The sequence below is a fragment of the Crocuta crocuta genome, unplaced genomic scaffold (assembly GCF_008692635.1).
Source record: "Crocuta crocuta isolate KB4526 unplaced genomic scaffold, BGI_CrCroc_1.0 scaffold24, whole genome shotgun sequence".
Taxonomy (NCBI): Eukaryota; Metazoa; Chordata; class Mammalia; order Carnivora; family Hyaenidae; genus Crocuta; species Crocuta crocuta.
In genome coordinates, this window is record NW_027530974.1 from 9,989,791 (window position 1) to 10,010,201 (window position 20,411).

General features: G+C 38.2%; 1 protein-coding gene across 1 annotated transcript in view; it reads left to right on the forward strand.

Annotated features, from left to right (window-relative positions):
- Positions 1-6,680: 6,680 nt before the first annotated feature.
- The window catches only part of TMEM170B (transmembrane protein 170B), a 30,621-nt gene continuing 16,890 nt past the window's right edge, over positions 6,681-20,411 (forward strand). The window contains exons 1-2 of the mRNA XM_077769979.1: positions 6,681-6,801; positions 6,891-7,010. Coding sequence (XP_077626105.1) covers positions 6,681-6,801; positions 6,891-7,010 — 241 coding nt within the window. The remainder of the gene's footprint in view (positions 6,802-6,890; positions 7,011-20,411) is intronic.

The following is a 20,411-nucleotide window of genomic DNA, read 5'->3' on the forward strand; positions in this document are numbered from 1 at the left end:
TAGACCATGAGGACAGCATGCACCCAAAGGGTGGCTACTCCTCCAGATACTCATCTGAATCTGAAATGAAAAGACCGGGAGCCGGACTGAGCCGAAACACCCAGGTACCTGGGAATGGCAACTGATCTGAAGTTCTCAGGCACAGGGAAGAACGAGATGTATTGTTTAAGCCAATGAAAATTTGAGTTTCTTTGTTACGCAGCATGGGCTAGTGAAACCCTAAGGTACAGCCTATGCAGAGTTAGCACGTAAAAGTAAGATTGAGAAGATTTTTAGCACATAAAAGGTTGAGAAGACTGTAAGTAACACACTAAATATGGAAGATCTTACTCATATATACCACACTCTTCCCTAAAAATAGAATACACCTTTTTGTGTGCATACTCACTTACCAAAGAAGCATACACTGGGCCATCAAGAAATGTGAATAAATTCCCCAAAGTAGAAAATAGTATATGTAATGTTCTTTGACCACACATAATGTAAAAGCATTATGAACTGCTAATAAATATAAAACCTCCTCGCCTAAATGCCAAAAATGAAAAGAGAATCTCTCTTTGAAGTAATTTTATTTTTTAACGTTTTATTTGTTTTTGAGAAAGAGACAGAGCATGAGCCGGGGAGGGTCAGAGAGGGAGGGAGACACAGAATCCAAAGCAGGCTCCAGGCTCTGAGTTGTCAGCACAGATCCTGACGCGGGGCTCACACTCACAAACTGAGATCATGACCTGAGCTGAAGTCAGATGCTTAACCTATTGAGCTACTCAGATGTTCCTCTTTGATGTAATTTTAAAGTAGACATCAAAACTAAAGTGGCAGAATTCTGGAAGGTAACAATAGAAAATGTTAATACAACATTATATCTCAAAGGCTATAGGATAAAACTGAAGTAGCACTCAGTGAACAAACGTAAAATACATGTACTTCCTAAGCAACCAGTAAGAATAAAGATAAATGAATCAAACAGCTAACATACAATTTATAGAAAACAACAAAACAATACAAAGGAAAGCAGTAGAAACTGATAATGATAAAATTCAAAAAAATGTGAATTAAGATAGATAGATACATGAAGAACTGACAAATATCTCTAAGACCTAATTAACTGTGAAAATTATAAAATAATCAGCAAATATAATTAAGATAAAATGCTCACAAAATGAGCAGTATATTGGAGAAATTAAAAGAATTGCAGAAAGTGATGGTTAACACCGAAAATTATTTTTAATAATGGTGTCAGAGAGCTAAAAGTAGGTCCCAAAAAAAGTTTATGAAAAAGGATCAAGAAGAGAAAGAAATATCTAAATAGATTGATTGTGCTAGGAAAAATAAAAGTAAATAAAAAGTTGACAAAGAACTTCTTCCCCAAAGCATAGATAGCAGTTTTATGGTTGAATTTCTCCAAACATTTAAGAAAAAGAGAAGCCCATGTAAGTTTCTAAGTATTTTGTATAAAGCCAATACAAAAATTACTAGAAAACAAAAGAACCCTAAATTAAACATGTCTCTAAAAGGAGAACTGTACATCATTCTCATTTATATTATCAGTGGCGCAGTTCTAATAAATGATTAAGATGCAGAATTGAGTAGCACATTAAAGAATGAGAGGGGGCGCCTGGGTGGCTCAGTCAGTTAAGCATCTGACTCTTGGTTTTGGCTCAGGTCATGATCTCACCATTCCTGAGTTTGAGCCCCGCATTGTCCCTCTGTCCTCAGCAGGGAAACTGCTTCAGATCTTCTGTCTCCCCTCACTCTCTGCCCCTCCCCTGCTTGAGCTCTCTCTCTCTCTCTCAAAATAAATAAATAAACTTAAAAAAAAAAAAAGCATGAGAGGTCATGATCAAGTGGCATTTATTCCAAGAACACAAAGAGAATGTAGTAGGAAATACATCAATATCATTCAACGTGTATATACAACCAAGGAAGAATCACATGGCCATATCTATAGACGTTAAATAGACATATTCAACAACTTTTCAAAATCAAAATTCTTAAAATAAGAGATCAAGATTTCTCAACTTAGAATAAACTCATTTGTAAATTTAACATGATTCCAGTAAAAAATATAACCAGTAATATTTTTAGAATTAGGAAGCTTATTTTATTTTATTTTATTTTACCTTTTAGGAAGCTGATTTTAAAATTCCCCTGGGATAATACACATTAAACATTAATCAGAAAAAATCAAAAATGAATAACAAACAAGAAGGAACTAATTTAGGTTTTGAAGCAAATTCTACTGTTAAAGAAAATAAAAACAGTGTAGCACTGTCACATGAACAGCCAGATAGGTGAAATAGAAACGAAAGCCTGAAAATAAATCCAAGTATATAAAGAATTTTATACACGATATAGCTGGTATTTTAGGTAGTTAGATATTTTAGATATTTAAGTGGCAAAATGATGGATTTTGGGACAATGGGAAATGGATTTTTTCCCATCTGGGAAAAAATTGGATTTTTACCAAACTCCTGACATTAAAAAAATTCCAAGTGGACCAAAGCTGTAAACAAAAACACTCATAAAATATCTAGAAAACATATAAGAGGATTTAAAAATAAAATTTGAGAAAGACTTTTTCTTTTAATGTTTATTTATTTTTGAGAGAGAGAGACAGAGACAGAGAGAGAGTGAATGGGAGAGGGGCAGAGAGAGGGAGACACAGAATCCAAACCAGGCTCCGTGCTCCCAACTGTCAGCACAGAGCCCAAGGCGGGGCTCAAATCCAGGAACCCAGACCTCATGACCTGAGCAGAAGTTGGAAGACTGAGCCACCCAGGCGCCCCAAAAGGAAGACATTTTAAAGCATGAGTGAAGATACCATAAAAGGAAAGCCTGACAAAGTAAATATCAGAAATTTCTGTATGACCGAAAAAATGTATTAAAATTAAAAGGCAATTGACAAACATTTTGGGAAAGATAAATGCAATGCATATCACAAAGATTTATTTGTTAAATATGTAAATGTTCTTACATATAATTTTAAAAGATAAATTACCCCAAAGGAAAATGGGTGAAAGTCCCTAGAAAAGGCAATACAAACGTTCCTGTACACGTGCAAAAATGTGTAACCTTACTGAAAATCAGAAAAATGTTAATTGAAATACAATGAAATACCATTTTCACCATTTTGTTCTTGGCATACAATGTTTTCTGATGCTCAATAGGGAAATAATTTAAGGACTGGAATGTAGTGTAGATTATGTATCACAAATCTACAAATGCCGTTTAGTTAACACACTATGTTTTCTTAAAAAATATTTGGCCTTCCATCTATAATATGACCAGGGTAGATGCAGGGTAATTGGTAGACACTGATTTTTAGGGTGAAAACTGAGTCCATATGTTGCAAATGCAGAATTGCGTGTGTGTGTGATTTTATTTTATTTATTTATTTTTTAAATGTTTATTTAGTTTTGAGAGACAGAGCGTGAGCAGGGGAAGGGCAGAGAGTGAAGGAGACACAGAATCTGAAACAGGCTCCAGGCTCTGAGCTGTCAGCACAGAGCCCGACACGAGGCTCCAACTCACGAATGGTGAGGTCATGACCTGAGCTGAAGTCGGCCGCTTAACCAACTGAGCCACCCAGGCTCCCTTGTTGTGTGTGATTTTAGCAGTGATTTTCTTCTTATGCTCATATTAGGCTTCAAAGTATGAATTCTTGGAGTCCAAAGCATACATATCAGTATGTATTCTTTTTCTAAGACTTGGGATAATAAACAAGGTGGTTTGAATGCACAGGTAGAGGGAGGGCACAAAAATGAGATGGAAAATGGAGATAGAGGCACTGGCAGTTATCTGTCTGTCCTTCCATCCCAAACCTGCTCCTGACCCTTCATGACTGTGTACAGAAGTCATATCCATTGCCAATACAGATCAGCTTTTCCTTTCCTGGGCAGCCCTGTAAAGTAGCTTGGCATCCTAAGTGTGTCATATCTTACTGGGAGATAAAACAGGATACATCTTTGTATTTCCCGGTCCCAGAAGTTTCAGCTTTTTAAATTCCCTAGGTGAGCAAGTTGGGATGATACAATTTTGGTAGGTAGACTAACTGCATTTAGAACGTGAATTTCCATGATGTCATTTTGTGACATTGTTTTCAGAATTAGAGCTTTTAGGAAGGAAATACCCTTTATGTTGTTTCCCTGACTTACTGTGATGGAAATGTCTCTTGACTGCAATGGGTGTGCGGAAAAACATTGCAACATGTAAATTTCAATGCTATAGCTATTTTAGGATAATAAGTATGACTCCATCTTCTTTTTATTTCTGTCATTTCTTCCAACTGAATTTTATTTTCTTCAAAAAATAACCAACAGTGCTCTCATTTCTGAGTGTGTGTGCGCGTGTGTGTGTGCGTACACACGGAAGATTTGCACAGCCTTGTATGTGGGTTTTGAAAAGAAAATAGTCTAATAGTGTTGAGAAATTTCAACTCACCCTTGTGAAAATGAAAACTGTAGTATTTGACACAGGGCCTAGCATGAAGAAGGAACTCTGTGTTATTACTACTACTTAAAGGACACCAAAAATTTGAAGACAGAGATACTATCATTATTCCCATTTTAAAGCTAGTAAGTGTTAGAGCCATTGTTCAGACCGTATTTTCCAGGTAATCGATCTTTTGAACCTACCCCACCACTCAGGGTTTAGAACCAGTGAAATGTGTAAGAAGATGAAGTTAGGTTGCGTACGTAATGTGACTCTATGCTGTAGTCCTGGATAGCAAGAAAGGACGATAATAAAGCAAAGGAAAAAAATTCCTCAACAATGTTTTTCTCAAAGGATCAATATCATTTTAAATTCCAATTGACTTTGAAAGCTTTCTTCTGGGTCTTCTTTGTATAATTAATAGGATGGCTAAGACTTATGGATGTTCCCTTACCTGCAAGTAAAAAATAAACCAAGAACTATTTATTTCACACTCAAGGGCACAAGATTGAAAGATTCATTCTAGGATTCATTACGTGTGTCCCTGACTTCTGGCAGCAATGTGACTGAGCTATTTCTTGATTGTTACATTAATTCAATACCAAAAATCTGCAAGGAAATACATTATACAACCTCTACTTGCATTAACTCAGTTTTGAGTTTCATAACTCTGGCAATTGGGAAAATGTTCAATTCTCTCAAGAACATAGGCTTCCAATACAGTAGGTATCAATACCTTTATCAAGGCAAAGACAAGTAAAATGCAATGCATTAGCCTAGAATAGTGACCTTATTCTCCTTCAAATACTATAGATTCTGCTTAGCATAGAGTATTACGGATGGTAAGCGCCAAATAAATGCTTATTAAATTGAACTGAAAAGCAGTGGGAAAATTCTTGGGTTACCAATGCACATAGCAACTTGAGGCTTCATTGCTGTGTCTTGCTTTCTTGATTCCTGAAGTCACTTAGATTTAGTTTTAAAAATTATATGGAACAAAAAAAATGCCGACTTTTCAATGAAGTTCATTCAATTATTCATTCAGCAAACATTTATTGAACAGCATGTGCTAGGCACTGCCCCAAGTTCTGAATATTTTAAATGTATGCTGCTATGTGTAAATAATAGTGTGTAACCATAAGAACCCCAATTGATTCCATGTAAACTGACTAAAAGTTCCTGACCTGAGAGTTTAATGAGCTGTTGCTATAAACCCTTCCCGGAATGTGATTACATTCTCTAATATCACTAATCAAATAATACCAAATCTCTTAATGTTGCCATCAGGTAACCTTCACTTCCCCACTCAAAACCTTAAATTATGATGTTAATTAGTGAGTTGAGAAAGATAATGTCATTGCAAGAAAGAATACATAGACTAGGAATTCAGAAACTAGGCTCTGAAGTGGTGTCACCTCTGTCAAATCACTTAATTCTGCAGGATTAGTTCCCTAACTGTAAAATGAAATGAATTAGAAAAATGTTAAAGCCTCTTTTAAGTCTGATATTCTATAATATGAAATTAATTAAGATCTGATATTTTTAAATTGTAAAGGAAGACATACTCCACATGATGGGTTTTGGCTCAATTCCTATTAATGATGCAGAAATTTCCCTTTCCTGTGCTGTGATATCAAACAGATAATACACACAACGGAGGGGTTGGAAAAGGTTCGAGGGGTGCAGGGAGCTGCCTTGTGCATATTTATGCTATCGCCAAAACTGAGCTTTTAGTTTGCAAGTTAAAAGGTTTCAAACTTCAAGGAGTTTAGTTCGCTGTAGTTGTAATTTAGCTCCTCAGGCTAACGTTGAATACGGAGAAAGGCAGCAAACCATGGGAAGAAAGTCTAAGTTTCAATGGTTGGGGAAACAAATAACGGGAGACTTTCACAATTTAGATAAAAAGAATATTGCAACGAAAAAAGAACCAGACCGGGGGATGGCGTTGAGGAGTAAGACACCTGCCAAGACTCGTATCAATAGGTGATTTCAGATGCTAGAGGGCCCAAGTTCATGCAGCGGGAAGGACTGGATGAAGATAAAACGGGTCTATTTCGGTTTTCGTGGCTTAGAAATATATTCCGCAGGTAGTGACCTATCCAGACCACCTGACTCACCAAAAAAAAAAACACAAAAACCCGCAAATTAATGAATCTAAAATGTTGAGATATTCACGCTCTTTAAAAAAAACAAAAACCTGTATGCAAACATCTTTATCAAAAGCATTTTATTGATGCCAAAGATCTGAAATGTCACAGAAGCCATCACACGGGCTTGAGCACCCCTCACTCCCCTACAAGGTGGGTCGGGCCGCCCCTCAACCTCGGCCTCCAGCGTCCCCCAGCAACCCGGTGCCGAGCTCCGCCCGGGGTAAGCCTTGAGCTCTCACCAGGCGCGCGCCCGGGACCTGGGGGCGGGGAAGGAGTGGGGGCGGTTCCCTTGGAGCACCCAATCAGCAGCGGGGCCGGCCGGTGGCGCTAGTGACGTAGGCCGCACTTCCCTCCGCCCCACTGNCAACCTGTCGGTGCAGCAGGTCCTGAGCCTCTGGGCCCACGGGACGGTGCTGAGGAACCTCACGGGTAATTGATGCGCCCGGGGTGGGGACGGGGATGCGGTGCCGCCCCCTGCCTCCCTTCTCCCTCGCGAGGAGGGGCCGCGCTCCAGCCGCCCCACCCCCGTGCGCGCCCCGCTCTCCGGCTCGCGGCCCCAGGTCCCAGCCGGGAAGGTGTTAACTGGGTGCACTTCGCGCCGGCCCCCGGGGCGCAGCGAGGGTCCCGATCGCGGGCGGAGAACCCCCGACCCCCGCCTGCTGCCCGGCTCGGGGAGGGCTCCCGAAGGCGCTGCCGAGTGTAGTACGCGCCGAATAGCGTTGGTGCCGAGACTCGGGCAGAGTTCGCGTGGATTTACCAGCCCCCTCCACGCGCGCACACACACAGACACGCACACCCCGATTCTTGCTTAGATCGGTTTGTTTTTGACAAATCTCAGATCGGATGCAGGACTTAAATTCTGTTTCACAGCGATCAGTTTGCTTCACCTGTTAAATTTTTGCTGCTGCAGATGACTAATGAAGTAGGGTATAGTGGGCCAGGGACCGGGCTAAGGTCTAGTGCATTCTAAGCATTTTAGCTTTGACCATATTATCTCCTCCCTCCTGTTTCCTATTTCCTTTTCTCTGTCTGTCTGTCTCCCTCTGGCCTCAAGCTGCCGCTTCTGTGATATTTGATAATTTATTGATTGATTGATTGATTATTTTGTATTTCCCTTCATTCGTCAGGGCTGTCAGGAGGGAATTGGACTTAACTACATTATAATAATTAACCGAGGTTGTAGTTGCAAAAGTGAGCAGTAAAGCTCATATGTTTTTAACGCATCTGTAGGTTTGCTTTGTGAAGAAACTTCCAGGCTTGTTAATGTGGAGATTCTTTATGCCCTGAGTTCTGGATTTTAAAAATACCCTTTAAAGATGAGTGTTTACAAGAAGGAGATTCGGTTGCAAGTTGGTGACTCCTCAGTTTCCTGCTTTCAGAGAAAAAACTTAACATACTCAGGATTTAATTCTTGAAAACGTGTAAGGCTAATTTTGGTAGAACATTAGTATTTTAAAATGCATTACGTCAAACTGGTTAAGAGTGTGAAGAGTATTTTACAAATATAACCTGTCCTGACAGGATATGTACACACGTGTCAACATATTTATTATATCGTATATGTATATTTTTCAGTTATTTGTAGAGAAAAATTTTATGGAATTTTTATACCACAGATTTTCTTGAACACCTGTTTTCTTGACACCGATTTTCTTGAATATGGCAACTATAAAATTAACATCGATTCTGGATTGATTCATGATGTCCTCACTTTTAATTCATGGTCATTTACCTTGGAGCAAACTGACCTTACATGATGGTAGAGGGTCAGGAATACGTTTTTATTTCTAAAAAAAAAAAAAAATAAAGTACATTGACATGAAGACCATTTCATGATTCAGTTGAATTTAGAGATAGCTCACGTTAACTTCACTTCTGGTTTTGCTTGTATTTATCCACCGTTCATATTTCAAACGTTGCATTGATAGTGTTTGTAGGAGTGAAGTGAAAAGTAAGAGCTTAAGAATATCTATTTGTATGTGGTTAAGGACTGGCTTAGCTCATCATTTATTTAGAGGAAATTAGTTTGGGGAGCCATAGAGTAGTGTAAATGTAACTTACCACTTGGCCACATTTAACAATATTTTTAAAGTGTTTAATAAGAGTCCAATCATTTTAGTGGCTTCAAGTTCTACAAGTCACCCATTAGGTTGATAATAGCAGTTTCAACCCACGACTAGCTCTCATTATCTCCTAATATAATCTTAATAATCATCATATTTTGCCATTTTATTTAAAAAATTTTTTTTAAATGTTTTATTCATTTTTGAGAGAGACAGACAACCGGAGCAGCGGAGGGTCAGAGACAGAGGGAGATACAGAATCTGAAACAGGCTCCAGGCTCTGAGCTGTCAGCACAGAGCCCGATGTGGGGCTCAAACTCACGAACTGCGAGCCTGAGCCAAAGCCAGATGCTCAACCAACTGAGCCACCCAGGCGCCCCCAGACTTTGCCATTTTGTAAAGCATATGCTGAACATCCAAACTGGTTCCTCAGGTTGGACTGAGGAACATGGGGACGTCTTCTAGGTCTAGGAAATAATGCATCTGAATATGCAAAATTCTGTTTGTTGGGATAAAAATGGAGGAAGATAAGATTAGAAGTCTGCGTTGCCAGCAGGTGAGCATACCACATATTAGGAGCCACTTCACTTTGAAAAAAGTGGATTCCGGAAGTGGAAATCTTGTGATGTGCTTCACTGTGGCCTTTTCTTGCTGGTGACCTTAGTGATCCCTTATGTAGCTTGGTCATTAGTCAGGAGATGCTCCCTACAGTGCCATGTAGGATTTGGTCTATTAAAAACAAATATACCTCCTAAAACAAGACAGCCACCACTTAGGGAATGCCTGCTATATAAGTCACTTAACGTATATGATTTCTAATCTTAAGAATAACTTTCCGTAGTAGAATAGCAGAGAAGCCCAGAGAGGCACGTTAAGTTGCCCCAAATCCTATTGCTAGTAAGTGGCTGAACGAGGCTTTCAACCCCAGTCCTTGTCCACAAAATGACTCTCCTTTTTCACGTGGCCTTTGCTCTTGCTCTTCACTTTCTTCAGGCAGAATGAGTTACTTGCTTTCCCTGCTACTTCCGCTCCACAAACATGCTTTTGTTATTGTTCAGTTATAATTTTTGTGTCTTCTAGACTGTGAGCTTTGGGGGGTGGGTCATAATCAATGGAATTCTGGCATTTTGACATTATTCTACCTGGCACGTACAGATACTCAATGCATATTTATTGAATTGCATTTCTAAAATAATACTTAACAGTTGCATGCTTTAGACATCCTAGTTGCATTATTTTCCAGACACATCTGTGGAGTGACTATGCTGTTAACCAGGGAGTGAGTTGTTGAAGCAACTTTTAGGTAGATGGCCATATCTTTAAACTACACATATGCCCATTAAATGCACTTTCCTGTGCTAGTTACCATGCATTCTTGTATTTCATTTAGTCTTTTCAGTAATCTGGAGTCAGATTATTGTTTATCCTTATTTTATGGACTCAGACATTGAAGGCAAGAGTAGCTTGCTTAACTCTTGATAGCTAATACATGAAAAGTTATTACCTTTTTTCAGATTATGATAACACATTAACTCAGAAGGTATGTTTGTCATCATGATAAACTTGGAAGTGAGACGGCTAATCCAGAAAGAAGCATAGCATAGAACCAGACTGATTTGGATTTAAGAAGTCACTATGTGAAAGACTTAACAGAAATCTGGTTAGTAGGAGCTCTGGTTAATTAAAAAAAAAAACAAAAGGAGAATGTATTCTCATCTCTATTTTTTTTCTTTACACAAACTGATAGGTGTTATTTATTCTTTTCTTTGTATTTTATCCCACAGGCGAAGTAGGGAAGTTTTTATACTGACTTGTATTTTTCTTAGAGACTGACCTTTAGTAAATAGTCTTGTATATGTATTACTTTGTGTAAAAATAAATTTTTAAAAAGTGATAATAACCAGAAATTAGAACTAGCTTTAGAACTAGAATTTATATAGTTTGACTGCTTCATTTTAGAAGTAGTGACACATCATCATGGAAGTGACATATCTGGGGCAGTTAGTGACAGAGGCAGGCCTCGAGATGATGTTCACTGTCCATTTCACTTGATTCCACATAGATTCTTAACTCAGGCACGTCTGATGATAAATCTTAATATACTTAAGAATCGCCTGGCAGTATTCACCCTGGTGAGCTGAAGAGTGTGAATGCAACTAAGTTTTGGCCAGCAAATAAAAGATACTGGAAAATTGAAGATATAATCGAATAATAATGCTTTCCCCAAATTTGAAGTTGCGATTGCCAGTATAAAAGTTAGTGATCCATATTTATTGCATATCCAGTTTTAGAAATCCTACCAAATTTAGTCTGCTATTTATTATTTTTTTTCTCTCTCCTGAAGACACTGGTATAGAGATTCCCTGTAGAATAGACGACTACCTGGAGACCCCACCTCGTCAGTTAATTACCATTGCCAAAGTTCTTTTCTGCGTCCATCACTTCCCAAACCGTGTAATTCACAGGATTCCAAAGTTGTTAACTGTGTGGAGGTTAGACGCTTCTTCAGCCAACTAAAGTAGAGATAAATGCCTTCTTGTCTTTATAAAATAGTTTTTCTTTCTCTCCATATGATCTAACCTCCCTTGCCCCAATCTCAAATTACAGTCAGTATGCATGTACTCTTTCTCTTTTATGGGTAATTTGACTTAAAAAAAAAAATAAAACTACAATGAAATATATCCATTTGCTTTACTTTTATTTTCTTCATCTACTTTGTGTTCTGACCCAAATTTGGTTGCTAAGAGTTTAGAGAAGAATTTTTCGCTTCGAACAAGGCAGGATTCCCTAAACCCATGGGTAAGCACAGAGCCAGGCTGGTATTGGAAGAGGGATGACCGGTCCCTGGGAAGAAGAGGCACAGGCAGGCCTCAGGCTCATCGCTTTCTCTCTGTCAGCTGCAGATGTGGGTGGGTGCCCCCCTCTTTCTGTTGGTACAAACATTGGGAAACTGGGGATTCAAACTGGAAAGAAGGTCGAATGTCTTTGTGTGTGTATAAAATATATATGTGCTTGTTTTTCTGTGATACATATACACTCTTACAGTTCCCTTTTAGACTTTATAGTTGCTAAGCTACCATAGTGTTAATACTGATTGTCAGCAAAAAAGTAAAAAGCGGGGTAGTTTGTATCCACTGTATGTGGTTGGAATGGTTCACACCCACGCGGTATAGGCGGCCTCCTCAGGAGGTCTGCATCTTCCAGTGGTGCCCTGTACCCCAGCTTCTCCTTGGGTTAAGTTCTTCCTAAATCCTCTACTCCAGGAGGCTTTTCTGAAATAGAGGTGACAATTTCCTTACCCTTTTGTGGTACAAAGCCAGTTAATTAGTGGTGATATGATTGGTGCTTTATAGGAGTTTGCTTTTTGGAAATCTTATCTTGTTGAGAAAGAAGCTACTGTGATTTTTCAAAAACTGGAGTGGTCAAATTCAGGTTCTTACTTTCTTAATTTCCATCTCATTATCTTTGAATCATGCATTTGTATCCTCTGGCAACACCGAGTCTGAGGTCCAGCTGACATTTCTTAAACCTAAAGCAATTTTGGGCGAAGTCTTAGGATTGTATAAACTGTAATTTTGACTCTTTACTAGCTAACTACCAGAATATAATCTTATCTTTGCTTTGTTTAGTAAGTGAAAGGAAGGACCGGAAGAGTAAGATAATTCACAAAGAGGAGTCAGAATGACTCGAGCTCTTTTTCTTGTAGAAAGGAAGCCTAGACAGAAGAGGAAGGATGGGTCAGGATGGGGAGGAGGCACCGGAACCAGGAAAGGAAATTGGGATTAAGAATAGTTAGATGTAAACTATAAAACTCCTGGAGAAAACAGAGGCAGTAATCTTTCTCACATTGGCTGTAGCAGCATGTTAGCTATGTCTCCTTGGACAAAGGACACAAAAGCAGAATTAAGCTGTTGGGACTACATCAAAATAAAAAGCATCCGCACAGTGAACGAAACCATCAACAAAACAAAAAGGCAGCCTATTGAATGGGAGAAGATATTTGCAAATAATCTATCTGTTAAGGGATTCGTATCCAAAATATGTAAAGAACATAATAACACCAAGACAGATGAATAATCCAGTTAAAAAAATGGGCAGAGGACCTAAATAGACATTTTTTTTCCAAAGGAAGACCTGCAGATGGCCAACAGACACATGAAAAGATGCTCAACATCCCTCATCATCAGGGAAATGCAAATCAAAACTATGATGACACCACCTTACGTCTGTCAGAGTGGTAAAATCAGAAAGACAAGAAATAAGTGTTGGTGAGAGTGTGAATAAAAAGGAACCCTCATGCATTGTTGGTGGGAATGTAAATTAGTGCAGCCACTGTTGAAAACAGTGTGGAGGTTCTTCAAAAAATTAAGAATAGAAATACCAGATGATCTAGTAATTTTTCTACTGGGTATTTCCCTGAAGAAAATGAAAACACTAATTCAAAAAGATACAGGCATCCCTATTGTTACTGTAGCATCATTTACAACATTTATTTAAAATAGCCAATGTGTGGAAGCAATGCATGTGTCCCATCAACTGACTCATGAGTGGATATGGAAGATGTGTATGTATACAGGGGATTATTACCCACAAAAATAGGTGAAGAGGCCTTGCCATTTGCAACAACGTGGATGGACCTCGAGACTATTACGCTGAGTGAAATAAGTCAGACTGAGAAAGAAAAATACCATATGATTTCACGTATATGTGGAATCTAAAACCAAAAGAAACCAGTACATGAACAAAAAGCAGAAACAGACCCATAAATATAGAGAACAATCTGATGGTTGCCTGGGAGAGAGATGGAGGGATGGGCAAATGGGTAAAGGGGAGTGGGAAATACAGGCCTCGGGTTATGGAATGAATAAGTCACCCAGATAAAAGGTATAGGGTAGGGAATATAGCCAATGGTATTCTTTAAAAATTTTTTTTCATGTTTATTTTTGATAGACTGTGAGTGAAGGAGGGGCAGAGAGAGAGACACACAGAATTGGAAGCAGTCTCCAGTCTCTGAGCTGTCAGCACAGAGCTGGATGTGGGGCTTGAACCCACGAATGATGAGATCATGACCTGAGCTGACGTCCGGAGCTTAACCAGTTGAGCCTAACCAACCCAGGCACCCCACCAGTGGTATTCTAACAGCATTGTATGGGGGAGATGGTAGTTACACTTGGAGTGAGCACAGCATAATGTTTAGACTTGTCCAATCACTGTGTTGTGCACCTGAAACTAATGTAACACTATAGTGTGTCGATTACACTTAGTGTAGATTACACTTCGGTTAAAAAAAAGACATTCAGAAGAGAACCCCCCCCAGGGTGTAGCATGTTTAATTTACCATAGTATCAAATGAAAAATCCTAATAAATTCCAAAAGTCTTAAATGGTTATGTTCATTGAATATTCACTATATGCCCCATACTGTGCAAAGCATTTTGCATGCATCCTTTTTCCTATAATTGAAGTGGCCATGTAACTTATTGCTTTATTAAATGTATGTGATTAGATCAGGTGGGGTAGGCTAATTACGTGTTTTTAGTGACTGAGTATTTTAGCAATAAAAGTTGGTCATAGAATAAACAGGGGCAGTGGAAACATTTGAAAAAGATCTCATTAGACTCTCAAGTTCCAGTAACTTTAGCTAAACAGATTAAACTTGAAAAGAAAAGGAGGTTTTTCACCAAACTTTGTACAAGTAGGAAGAACCAAACTTTTACCTGGGTCCAGTTGCATGTGGTCTTATAAATCTTGGAACATAATCTAGGAAGTCTTTTGTAAAAGTGAAGTGGTATAATAGAAGCTTTTGAAAAGCAAGGGATACCTGTATATGACTCTTGAATATCAGCGTCTAGCTAAGATGTTTGTGTCAGGGCTGTGAAACTGGATTTTCATGATAAAATTCCTCCCCTCTCCCATTCCCTACGGTGAATTACTATAATACAGCATAGTTTCTGAAACTTGCTATGTGGGTCTGGTTGAAGGTACAGATCCAGGGTCCTGGTCCATATTTATGGAATTAGGATTTTTGGGAACAAGGCTACATTCTTAAATATGAAGCTATATTTTTAGCTAGTCCTTCTGGTGATTTTGTTATTGAGAGCTCAAGGATTGGGAACACCTGATTTTTAAAAATTTAGTTTTGTTGTGATCAGTTTGTAGCTATGTTGTGATATATAATGCAAATTAATATGAGGTATTTAGTATAACTGAAGACTTATTAAATTTTCAAAATAAATGACTCATTTATTTGCAAGAGGATGCTAAAACCGAGCTTTTAAAAAGTGACTATCTTTTAATATTAATTATTAATATTATTAATATTTTACCATTTTAGTAATGTTTTCTTTATATGGACTATTAGCTATAAAGAATAATTCCTATTAAATGATAGGATTTTAAAAATTCATGGTGGTTTAGGTTTGTTACATCTGAAGTATACAGGAGAATTAAACATTAACAATATTTATGTAAACACTTAGATAATGTCATTGGAACTTCCCCTCCAGAATAATTGGGGTTCTGTTAGATTTTGTATGCAAATAAGGAGTCTAGAGAAGCAATAGGATCTTGAAATGTATGGGTCAAGAAACTGAGTTTTATCCTTGAATGCTGTTAATTTAGACAAGCCACGTTATTTCCCAGGCTTTGGTTTCTTCATTGGTAATACGGTCTGATGCCACGGGTTTTCATGTTGATGGTAAGGGAAGGCTGACTTAGAAATTAGAAAGTTCTGAGAGAAAAGTTTAGTAACTGTGAGTTAAGAAAAACACCACTTGCGTATACACTTGTATACACTTGTGTCTTTTATTTATCTGTTTGTTTGTTTTAATTTATTTATTATTGAGAAACAGAGAGACAGAGCATGAGCAGGGGAGGGGCAGAGAAAAGGGGAGACACAGAGTCTGAAGCAGGTTCTAGGCTCTAAGCTGTCAGCACAGAGCCCGACATGGGGCTCAAACGCACAAACTGTGAGATCACGACTTGAGCTAAAATTGGACACTTAACCAACTGAGCCCAGGCACTTTCTTTTTAAGTGAAACTTCTTCAGACTTTCAATAGGCTGAGATTTAGGACCTAGAAAATCTTTTTTCTCTGAACACCATTTAAGAGCTCTTAGAATTAGACTTTTTAAAAAAATTTATTCTGAAATATTTACTGTCTCATTTTAGTGGATAATTTTATCTTTTTTTTCAACTATTTTATAAAAAACTTTGTTATGAGAATCCTAAGACCTACATAGGCATCAGCCTCCTTTCAGCAGTTATTAAAATGTGGCTAAACTTGATTCACTTTTTCACTTCCATGGGGGAGGGGAGAGTCTGGAGTATTTTAATTAATTAATTTATTTATTTATTTTATTTAAATTCAAGCTAGTTAACATATAATGTAGTAAAGGTTTCAGGAGTAGAATTTATGGAGGGCACTTGTCAGGGTGAGCACTGGGTGTTATATGTAAGTGATAGAATTAGGCCTTTAAAATTTTTTTTTCAAAGTTCATTTATTTTTGAGAGAGAGAGAGAGCACGCCAACAGGGGAGGAGCAGAGACAGGGAGACACAGACACTGACGCAGCCTCCAGGCTCAGCACAGAGCCCCGCTTGGGGCTCGAACCCACAAACTGCCAAGATCATGACTCGAGCTCAAGTCGGATGCTTAACCCACTGAGCCACCCAAGAGCCCCAAATTAGGTCTTCTTTAAATTTGGTTTAGGAAACTCTGGATTCAGTATCAGAAGATCCCTTCTGGTTCTGAAATTATGTCTTTGTTTTGTTTTGTTTACCCCTGTGCAGTGTAATTGCTTCCTCAGCATCACCGTCCGTGATCGCCAAGGTGTGACATCCTGACCAGGCACGTGCATTACTTGCTTGCTGATTTTTCCTGGTTGTGTTTTAATTTTCTGATCTGTCACTCATTTGTGCCTGTATTTAGAGTTACGTTTAGGAATTTGTTATGTTGAGAATTTCATTGTAAGTTAGGCTCACTGTTGGAAAAAGTTCATTTTTCAGTGTTTAGTGTTAATATCCCTTAGAAAAATTGTATCATGAGATTGTAAAACATTTTGTCGATTGCTGAGATGTTTTACATCAATAACTGATTCAAACAAACATGTTGTTACTGACTGCCCCCCCCCTTTTTGGCGTGGCATGTATAATTGAAGATACTTGAGGACATACAAGAATTAACAATTGAAACCATTGTAAAATGCTGTGCTATAATTTCATAATAGGTTCAGATTTTGACACTTAATTCTTACACTTTTGTAACTGAGTAGCTAATCAGTTATGAAGAAGAACAAATTGAATGACATCTTTTAGGAAGACAGTGCCATGGCTTGAAAATAGAGCAATTTTTGAACTATTTTAAATAGCTGTAACCTGATTTCTTTAAAGCAATGATATTCTGATTGTTTTAAATTAAGAACTTGGTTTTCTAAGAAATTTCTTTTAGTATTCAATGATAAATACTGTAATTACAGTTTGAAATTGTATAATTAGCTGGCAAAAGGGTAATTTAGTAGAAGTGGGTAATACACAAGTGTTGCCATAAGCTTTGAGAAGGGCGATATATTAAAGCAGCTTTTGAAGGTGTCACAATTAAATTTAAAAACTAGTGTTTTTGCTTTCTTTAAGAAGCGGAAGCAGACAGCTATTAAATATATACAGTAGCTTTAACATCTGTGTTAAGTGAGGTTTCAAGTGGACAAATGCAGCAGCTTATTTTTAAGTCTGGTTAATATATTAAGAATAATTAAAAATAGATGGCCAACCAGACACATGAAACGATGCTCAACATTGTTCACCATCAGGGAAATGCAAATCAAAGCCACATTGAGATATCACGTCACAGTGGCTAAAGCCAACAACTCAGGAAACAACAGATGTTGGCGAGGATGTGGAGAAAGGGGAACCTTCTTGCACTGGTGGTGGGAAAGTAAACTGGTGTGGCCACTCTGGAAAACAGCGTGGAGGTTCCTCAAAAAATTAACAGTAGAACTCCCCTATGACCCAGCAATAGCACTGCTAGAAATTTACCCAAGGGATACAGGAGTGCTGATGCATAGGGGCACATGTACCCCAATGCTCATAGCAGCACTCTCAGCAGTAGCCAAATTATAGAAAAAGCCCAAATGTCCATCAGCTGATAAATGGATAAAGAAGATAATGTTTATATATACAATGGAATACTACTTGGCAATGAGAAAGAATTAAATGCAATCGCCATTTCCAACAAGGTGGGTGGAACTGGGTGGTGTTACGCTAGGTGAAATAGTCAGAGAAAGACAGATACATGTTTTCACTCATATGTGGAATTGGAGAAACTTAACAAAAGACCATGGGGGAAGGAACGGGGAAAAATTAGTTTCAAGCAGAGAGGGAGGCAAACCATAAGAGACTCTTAAATACAGAGAACAAACTGAGTGTTGATGGGGAGGCAGGGTGGATGGGGTGGGAGTGATGATGGCCACTGAGGAGGGCACTTGCTGGGTTGAGCACTGGGTGTTGTAGGCAAGCAATGAATCATGGGAATCTACTACTGAAGCCAAGAGCACACTGTACACACTGTATGTTAGCTAACTTGACAATAAATTATATTTTAAAAAAACAATATAAAAAAATCACTGCCCAATTACAAAACAATGATTAAAAATGTCTTATGTTTACCTTCATTGCAACCTTTTTTTGTTCATTTCCTTGTGTAGAGTTAAGCTTCCATCTAGTATCATATTCCTTCTGTCTGAAGAACTTCTTTTAATGTGTCATGTAGATGCTTTGGTGGCTCATTCTCCCAGGTTCTTTTCTTTCTGAAAAAAAGTCTTCATTTCTGAAAGCTATTATTTTTCCTGAATATAGATTTCTGGCATTACAGGTTTTTTGTTTTTTGTTTTTTCCTCTTCCAAGCCTTTTAAAAAATGTCACTCTATTGTTTTTTGTTTCATAGTTTCTAATGGGAAGTTTGCTATACTTTTTATCTTTATTCCTCTGTATACAATGCGTTTTTCCCCTCTCACTACTTTCAGTATTTTCCCTTTATCTTTGCTTTTTATTCATTTCACTGTGATGTATCTAGTTGTGTGTAGGGGGACCTTATTTTTATTTTATTGTGTTTTGGTTATTTTGGGAAGTCTTTATCTTTGAGATTCTCTGAGAGTCTGAGATTTGCGGTTTGATAGCTTTCATTTTTTTTAGAAAATTTTCAGCCACTATCCCTTCAAATATTTCTCTTCTCCATTCTCTTTCTCCAGTTACACATTATGGTAAACCAATTGGTTCCTCTTTTCACTCCTCCATGTCTTCCTCCTTTTGTCCTAATCTTTTTTCTTTCATATCACAGTTTGAATAATTTCTATTGGTCCATGTTTAAGTTCACTGATTCTTTGCTTAACTGTGTCAAGTCTGTTGATGAGACCAGTAAAGGAATTTTTCATCTCGAATATCATGGTGGTGGTGGTTGTTGATTTTTTTTTTTAAATTTCTAACATTTCCATTTGACTTTCACTTGGAATTTCTATTTCTCTGCAAAAATTCCCCATCTGCTCAAGTGAGCTTCCCACCTTTTCCATGAGAGGCTTTAACATGTAAATTATAGTAATTTCAGTATCTCTGTCTGGTTGTTGTAAAATCTGGGTCATTGCTGAGTCTGCTTCTGTTGATTGCTTTATTTCTTGACAGTGGATTGTTTTTTCCTGTTTTCTTTACCCTTTATCCAGCTCTGGTATGTTTATCATTTGGTTAAATTAAATTTATTTTGTAAAGTTCAGGTGTGGTGGTGAATTCTCCTGGGACCTTTTTTCAGCATGGTTCTCTTTCAGGCCTCTGTTCCCCGTAAGATCGACTACTTACTGTGCTCTGAAGAGCCCAAGGTATTAGAATATGTGCCATTGAGTACCATTAACTAAAGACTCAAAGTGTCAGCTCTTGTGAATATATGAAAGTACTGTATAAAAATAATTAAAGCACTGCAGTAAATATTTTCAGCTTTGCAGGCCATATGACCTCTGTCATAACTCCTCAGCTCGCTTATATATCATCAAAGTAGCCATAGATGGTATGGATGAGTATGACTGTATTTCAGTAAAACTTTATGGACACTGAAATTCACATTTGGTGTAATATTGATGTGTCATGAAATACTGTTCTTTTGGTTTTTTTTCAGCCACTTCAAAATGTATTCTTAGCCCACAGGCTATACAGAAGCAGGTGGTGGGCCAACTGTGGCTTGTGGATCATACTTTGCCAACCTCTGATTGAGGGGACTTGTTCAAATTTTAAATACATCGTCTCCCAGAGAGTCTAATAAGCCACCTATATGGGACATATGCCCAAACTGAGAAGTCATTGATGGTTAGAAACTAAAGGGTGTGGGTTCTCCATCTTAGGTTTTCTGGACTGAGAACAGAGCTTGAGATAAGCTAATGTGAACACAGACTATTTAAACATATAATGTGCACCATTTCTATAAAGAAGGTAGAAATTGGGGCGCCTGGGTGGCTCAGTCGGTTAAGCGTTTGACTTCGGCTCAGGTCATGATCTCACGGTTCGTGGGTTCGAGCCCCGCATCAGGCTCTGTGCTGACAGCTAGCTCAGAGCCTAGAGCCTGCTTCAGATTCTGTGTCTCCCTCTCTCTCTGACCCTCCCCTGCTCACGCTGTCTCTCTCTCTCAGAAATAAATAAAACATTAAAAAAAAGAAGAAGAAAAAAGAAGGTAGAAATCATGAGCAGCTTCAAGATATGTGCTAACTGGTGCGGCATTTTCAGCTTGGGGCTTAGA